At 57.4% G+C, this 6,833-nt stretch overlaps 1 protein-coding gene and 1 long non-coding RNA gene across 3 annotated transcripts; one reads left to right on the top strand and one right to left on the bottom strand.

The window, feature by feature from the left end:
* Window positions 1-533: 533 nt before the first annotated feature.
* Arsa (arylsulfatase A) lies at window positions 534-3,658 on the bottom strand. Of its 2 annotated transcripts, XM_046443625.2 has the most exons (9): window positions 3,434-3,657; window positions 3,075-3,326; window positions 2,691-2,931; window positions 2,381-2,599; window positions 2,137-2,306; window positions 1,696-1,820; window positions 1,487-1,614; window positions 1,186-1,288; window positions 534-1,076 (listed from the first exon to the last, which is right to left on the bottom strand). In XM_046443625.2, exons 2-9 carry the CDS (start codon window positions 3,290-3,292, stop codon window positions 748-750), a joined length of 1,533 nt encoding a protein of 510 aa, XP_046299581.1. In that variant the 5' UTR covers window positions 3,293-3,326; window positions 3,434-3,657; the 3' UTR covers window positions 534-747. The 2 variants fall into 2 exon arrangements, with proteins under 2 accessions (XP_046299581.1, XP_046299582.1); XM_046443626.2 differs by having other exon boundaries at window positions 2,838-2,931; window positions 3,075-3,658.
* Window positions 3,659-4,013: 355 nt separating this feature from the next.
* LOC124092173 (uncharacterized) lies at window positions 4,014-5,860 on the top strand. The gene is made up of 3 exons (XR_006851542.2): window positions 4,014-4,300; window positions 5,178-5,312; window positions 5,543-5,860. It is a non-coding gene; the product is annotated as an uncharacterized LOC124092173 (long non-coding RNA).
* The last annotated feature ends 973 nt before the right edge of the window (window positions 5,861-6,833 follow it).

Here is a 6,833-nt window from a genome sequence, read left to right on the forward strand (position 1 = left end):
TGATAGTAACAGATCGTTTGGTGTGAAAACAGCTAGTACAAGACATCAAGGGTGAAGCTGGGACACAGGAAGGAAGCATGCAGGAGGAATGAAGAGCTTGAGAGGTGGACGGGCCCCACAAGGCTGGCTCAGGAGCTGCTGTGCGCTCTCCTAGGAGCTGGCAGGGCCCTAAGCCCCTTATCCTCGCCTGGAATGTGCACCACCTGCCTCCAGCAGGCTTCTAATAAAAATTAGGCACCAGCTTCTGCTTCTCTAAGAACATTTCTTCAGGAGAAAACTTGTCTCTCTCAGGCATTTTGCATCTTGAGGTCTTCTGGTCACTGTGCCCTCGAGCCCTGCCCACCTGTTCCTGCCACCTAAAAGCACTTACTGATCATGTGAATGGAGGTATCCATGTTTGGGGCTGATGTTTACATGCATGTATTGACATGTGCAGATCACTGGGGGTGGAGAAGCTTCTGGAACAAGGACACCTGGATTCAAATCCCAGCCCCACCTCTTTCTGGCTGAGTGATCTTGCACCAGTCCCTGACTTTCCCGTGCCTCAGTTTCTTTATTAGTAACAGGGGAATATCACCAGAGTTACCACAAGGAGTAGCTGAATTACCATACCTGCAAGTCTTAGTTGGTGTTATTACATTATCAGGCATAAACTCCTCCACATGCCCTCATGGTGATAAACCACCACGTGCCAAGGGCATGGAGGGGGCCCTAGGTTGGCCCTGGGGGTCTTCCCTGTGCACCTGGTCAGTGTCCTCTGGGCTGGAGTTCTGGGCATTGGCAGCAGACTGGGTAGGGACTACATCTGGGCTTGCAGCAGATTTGCAGGGAAGGGTCCTGACCCCGGGCCATCTGACTAGGGCCAAACTTCATGGCTGCATCAAACTGGGCCTTGAGCAGCTGAAGCTGCTTCATTGCCCGCAGCACCTCTGGGGTGACTTCAGTAGTACCCTCCAGAAGGTTGTAGTTCTCACCAGGGTCCTTAGACAGGTCATAGAGCAGTGGGGGCTCGTGAGCAGTCAGCAGGCTGGTGGCATGGCAGGCAGGGTCCACAGTGGTGTCACTATGGGCAGAACCTGGGGAGGTGGTCAGCTCTATGCACAGGGCAAGAGCAAGAGGAGAGGCCAGGGCTCTAGGACACTGGGTCAACAGAGCCAGGAGAGGGAGCCAGGAAGATGGAGTTACCTTGGGTGTAGAAGTGAGCTTTGTATTTCCCACTTCGCACAGCAAAGACCCCATGGATCTCGTCTGGGTAGGCAGGATAGAAGAAGTGAGACTTCCGAGGGCTCTGGGGGCACAATCAGGGTTGCCAGGTAGGAGGGTCCCTAAGAGCTGTCAGCCCCTGTGGTAGGCCCTGGCTGTACAGTCCCTTCTGGCCCACCTAGGAACCTGAAAGGTGGTACTACTCGGATGCCACTCATCAAGAGACCTGGGACAGACTCTAAGGGAGAACAAACCCATGGGACCAAGGGCTCACTAACCCTACCTTGCCTGTGCCCAGCAGCACAGGGCTGAGGTCAAAGCCATCCAAAGTGACGTTGGGCAGTGAGGTCCCACTCAGGGCTGCCAGGGTGGGCATCAGGTCCAGAGAGCTGGCCAGCTCATGGGTCACACCTGGGGCAGAGGGCTATTCAGTTATTCAGTTAGCCATCAAGGTTGGGGAAATGAGGCCAAGGAGAGGGCCTGAGGACTGACCAGGAGCGATGTGGCCCGGCCAGAAGGCCAAAGCAGGCTCTCGGACACCACCCTCGAAGGTTGTCCCCTTTCCACATCTCAGGAGACCAGAGCAGCCACCACGGGACATGCGCATCGTCTCAGGTCTGGGACACACAAGGTTATCAGCAACAAGCAGTCCATGGCTTTTGACCCACTTCTGGTGACCACCAGCCCCACACTTTTCATTTATACATCCTGCCCCAAACTGGCCACTACATTCCTGTCCCCACCCTGGCCTACCAAGATCAGCATCCCTATGCATCTGTGGCACCCAGCCTAAAACCCGGGAGTTACTGTAACATGGCCACCATCTCCTGACACCCCTTTATGCCATGATGTCTTCAGCCAGCAAGGTGGAAGGATCCTCAGGACCCTGGTGTATGACTGAGCAACGAATGTTCCCTGCCCTGACTGGCATACCCATTGTCTGCAGTAAAGATGACCAGCGTCTCTCCGAGCAGCCCAAGGTCCCCCACGGCTGTCATTATGGCCCCCACAGCGGCATCCAGCTCCATCAGGGAGTCCCCAAATGGCCCGCGACCCGAGCGCCCTGTAAAGCTCTTCCCACTGAACTGAGGATAGTGGGTGTGCTGGGGGTGAAGACTGGAGTCAGCATTTGATAGGGGTCACTGTCAGCTGGGAGGGGAGGGCCACGGTCACTCACATGGGAGGCATAGTAGAGGAAGAATGGACGATCTTGGCGCTGGGCGTCGGACATGAGGTCTCGGGCAAAAGCCACATAGCGGGCTTCTAATCCAGGCAGCCAGGGGGGCTGTGCTTCCACAGACAGATTGGCCAGCAGTGGGATAGGAACTATGCCCTGGTTACAGCCGCCGTGACATGGGGTGGCTGGTGGGAAGCAGGTCATGTTCTGGCAGGGGCCCTGGGGACATATCTCCAGTCAGGGGTCTGGGATGTGGGGTGGGACTGGGAGAAGGTCAAGTGTTTGAGGATGAGGGCCCCGGGGTTTGTACCTGGTCATGGGAGTACGGGATGCCCAGGAATCGATGGAAGCCCTGATTAGTAGGCAGGAAGGCCCCTTGTGGTCCCACCCCAAGGTGCCACTTGCCGGCCATCCCTGTAAGGTAGCCACTGGAGGCCAGGACCTCAGCCAGGGTCACCTCTTCCAGGGGCAGGCCTCCCCGGGAGCTGGGTTCCAGGACTCCAGGGTACATGCCCATCCGGACGGGATGCCGGCCAGTGAGGAGGGCCGCCCTGTAGGACAGGTCACAGAGTCCATGCATCCAATAGAGATGAACAGAGGTGGGAGCAGAGAAAGAGAAGGGAAAAACATGGATTTCCCCTCTGCAATCCAAGTGAATCCAGGAGAGCAGGGTGGGGTGGGGGCCCTCACTCACCTAGAGGGTGTGCACAAAGACACAGGCACGTAGAAGTCTGTGAACCGCAGCCCCCCTGCAGCCAGCTGATCCAGGTTGGGGGTGGTGGAACTGGGGTGCCCATAGGCGCCCAGGTCCCCATAGCCCAGATCATCAGCAAAGATGAGCACAATGTTAGGTTGGCTGTCGGCGGCCAGGCCTGCGGCCAAGGCCACGCAGAGGGTCCACACCGTTTCCATAGCACAGGTGCCGCTAGGCCTGTGTTCAGAGAGCCTTGGGGAGCAAGGCACACTGGTCCCTGCGGGTTCTTCTCAGGGACCCCAGGCCCAGAACTGCCGCCACCCTCAGGGACCCCAACCCACTTCCCGACTGCAGCGAACCTGACAGAACCCAGGAGACCCGGCCTGCTGGGCCAACCCACAGCGACCCTCGGGGGCAGGACCCCTTCGCACTGACGCTCGGGTACCAGGCCCTGTTCGCCCAGAAGCCCCGGCCCAGGCTCGAGTCGCGGCAGGAGTCACATGACGCTGCGGACCGCGGCCTCAGGCGCCGCCAGGCGAAGGCGGTTCCGAGCCCAGGAAGGGAGGGGCGGAGCCTTGGCGGGCGCTTCCGCCTCAGGCCCCCAGGTGGTCCCGTGACCCTCGGCCACGCGAGACCGGCCGGCGGGCGGAGCCGGGTGCTGGTGGGCGGAGCCTGGAGGTGGGTGGAACGAAGACCAGCTTCCCGGTGCGGAGCGGTGGCGGGGACCGACCGAGGGCAGAGCCGGTTGGGGACTGGGGGAGGGGCGGGGCCCGGGCGGGGAGCCGCCCACGACAGAGTGTGGGGGGAATCCTGGGGGAAAGGGGCGGGGCCGGGGTGGGGAGGTGCCGAGTGCAGCGCCAGGTGGGCGGGGCCTGGGCGGGGCCTGGGCGGGACCCGGGTGGGGAGGGCGAGTGTCCCGCCAGGAGGGCGGGGCGGGAGTGGTGAGGAAGGGTCGGGCTCGCGGCCGGTGCTCCCGCGGGCTTGGCGGGCGGGGCGTGGGCGCGCTCCCGGGTCCAGCCCCGGTGCTGGTGCAGGCCGGGGCTGCCCCGACCGGGGTCTCTCCCGGAAGTCGGGGCGCGCAGTGCTGCAGCGGGGGTGGCAAGACCCTGGGGTCTGCCCTCAGCGCTGGGGCGCCTCTGCAGCCTGAGCCTGTTCTCTGGGGGCCCTGCTGCTCCCACCTGCGCGCGCACCTGGCGTGCTGTTCCGGGTGTGCAGGTGGTACCGAGGTACGCGTGTTCAAGGGTGTGGTCTGAGGTGGGTGGTGCTCAAGGTGAAACGCGTGGCTGTAGTTGTCGGTGGACACAATACGATGTGGGTTATGGGTTCCTTTAGGGCTCCCAGGGGGAACCCCGGGCCTCCCACGCGCTGGGGGAGCGCTGCACCCTGAGCCCAGCCGCAGCCCGGGTCTGGTTCTTGAGGTGGGTGTGTGGTGTTCTAGGTATGCGGGTGCTTGAGTCGTTTTGTCTCAGGAGTGTGTGTGATGGAGGTGTGTTTGTGGGTCGTGAGGAGGGTGTTGTACTCGAGGTGTGTATAGTGTGTGTGGTGCTTGGGGTGTGCATGGTGCTCGAGGTATCTGGTGCTGTGTGTTGGTGGTGCATGAGATGTGTGTGGTGTGCGAGGTGTGTGGTTTAGGTGTGAGTGCGGCTTGAGGTGTGTGGTGTTCAGGGGGTGTGTGGTGATTCAGGTGTTCTTTAGGTGCGTGTGTGGTGTTTGAGGTGTATGAGAGATGTTTGAAGTGGTGTATTGCTTGAGGGTGGTTGTTTTGCTTGTATGTGTGGTGTTTGAGGTGTGTGGGTGGTGTTCAAGTTGTGTGGTGCTCCAGGTGTTCGGTGTTTGAGGTGTGTGTGTGGAGTTTGAGGTGTGTCTGTGGTACTTGAATGGTATGTGTATGGTGTTTGAGGTGTGTGTCTGGTGTTCCAGGTGTCTGTGTGGCATTCCAGGTGTGTCTGGTGTTCCAGGTGTCTGTGTGGCATTCCAGGTGTGTTTGTGTTCCAGGTGGATTTGGTGTTCTAGGTGTGTGGGGTCCAGGTGTGTTTGGGGTCCAGGTGTGTGTGGTGCTAGAGGTAGGAGTACTGTGTGGGGTCCTTTCCTCCTCTGACTCAGGTTTCACCTCTGGAGGATCCTGTCTGGAAGGTGTCCCTCCCTGAATTGCTGAGGACTTCACCTTTTCAGCCTCCTGTTTAACTGTTTCAGAGGTGGCAAGATGGGTGCTTACTCAGTCTCCCTTAACACCTGGAGGTAGTGTAGTCCCTGCCCCTCTAGGGCTGCGTGTGCTGAGGGATTGGTCTCCTATGCAGTGGTATTCTGAGGTGGCTTTTGGGAAGTGATTGGCTGTGAAGGTGCCAACTTGTAGTGAGGTGCCCCTTTGTGCTGCTGAACTGCCGCTGAGCCATAACCCCAGTACCCACCCCACCCCCGTGTATTTTAAAACTGACATTTTTTTCCTTCCTCTTCTCCCTCCAACTCAGGAAGGCAAGGTTAGCCTTCCCATCCTAGGCTGAGTTACCTATTCTTCAGCTCACTGACCACAGAAATGAAGGAATCCAGACTTCAGGGCTGGCACGGAGGATCTGAGAACAAGTCTCCAAGGCCACATGTGAATGATGTCCTGAAGGGCACACCTGGAGCTTACTTTTCCCATCCCCTCTTTAATAGCCCACCATTTCCTGGCAGTGAGAGTCACAGCATCTGGGACAGGAGACCCCTCTGTGTTCTTCTTTGTTCTTTCCTTTGAAAACAAAACAAAACAAAAAAAAAATAAATAAAAACAATTTTAAAAAATTAAAACTTTTTTTTTATTTGAAAAAAAAAAATAAAACTTTTTTCCTTTTCCTCAAAACTGTGTCCAGCATTGTGGAGGAGGATTGAGCTTTTGGTGTCAGCCTTGTTATTGGATTAATCCACTAATAGCTGGGACTCAAAGAAGGTGGCGTCTGTGGGAGGTGGGACCTGGTTGAAGATCCTTGGGGACATGTTCTTGGGACTGCCGCCCCCCGCCCCCCCCCCTCGCAAGGCGAGAAATTTTGCTTTACCAGGTGCTCTTCCACCTTGAGGGTTCTGCCTTTGGCCCAACCATGGACTGAAACCGTGAACCAAGATAAATCTTTCCTCCTCCAAGTCATTTTGTCAGGTATTTGGGTCAAAGCAATGAAAAGCTGATTAAAAACAGGCAGTGTGGAGGGAAAGTGGAAGGGCAGGAACTCCCAGGGTGTGATGGGGAAAGGGTTGGGCCACAGGCTGCTGCTGTCTCTGGGGACATCTGGCAAGTGATCCCCTTGGTGTCCCATTGCAGCGTGGTTTCTGGGCCTGTGCAAGAGGTGGAGTGGGCACTGCTGGTGCTTCAGTCTGGATCCAGGACACTGCTCCTCTGTGACCCAGAAATCTTTGAACCTGTAATTGGATCTCTCTCAGTGAATTGGTGCTGTAAATTGGAGTTTTGTTTTTTTTAAAAAAAATCAACCAAAAGCACTTTTTTTTTGTCCAACTGCAAGCTGGGAACTACCCCAGGACCTACCCATCACTCCTGGAAGGGACTGTGTTATGCAAATAGTGGTACTCACCCGGGTGCCCACGTGATGGCTGCTTTGCCCAGCCCTGACCTCAAGCCTGCGGTTAGGGCGGGTTGGGGAGGCTGTGCTTGCTGCCAGCTCAGTTTGTTCAAAGCCAAGCTCTGCAGGCTGTCCTGTATTTTGGGGATGTGAGTTCTTTTTCTGCATTGACAAAGCCCCAATTGGAGGCAGCCTGCTGGGGTTTGGGAAG

The sequence above is a fragment of the Marmota monax genome, unplaced genomic scaffold, assembly GCF_021218885.2.
Source record: "Marmota monax isolate L192 unplaced genomic scaffold, Marmota_monax_Labrador192_F-V1.1 WCK01_AAM20220418_F8-fsc00234, whole genome shotgun sequence".
Classification (NCBI taxonomy): domain Eukaryota; kingdom Metazoa; phylum Chordata; class Mammalia; order Rodentia; family Sciuridae; genus Marmota; species Marmota monax.

Bases quoted from the DNA above. Each gene is read 5' to 3' on its own strand.
- Arsa (XM_046443625.2), bottom strand. From the start codon at position 3,292: ATGGAAACGGTGTGGACCCTCTGCGTGGCCTTGGCCGCAGGCCTGGCC. The intron at 1,615-1,695 runs GTCAGTCCTCAG...CCTCTGCCCCAG, and splicing joins GCCGGGCCACATCGCTCCTG to GTGTGACCCATGAGCTGGCC. The intron at 1,289-1,486 runs GTAGGGTTAGTG...TTGTGCCCCCAG, and splicing joins TGCTGCTGGGCACAGGCAAG to AGCCCTCGGAAGTCTCACTT.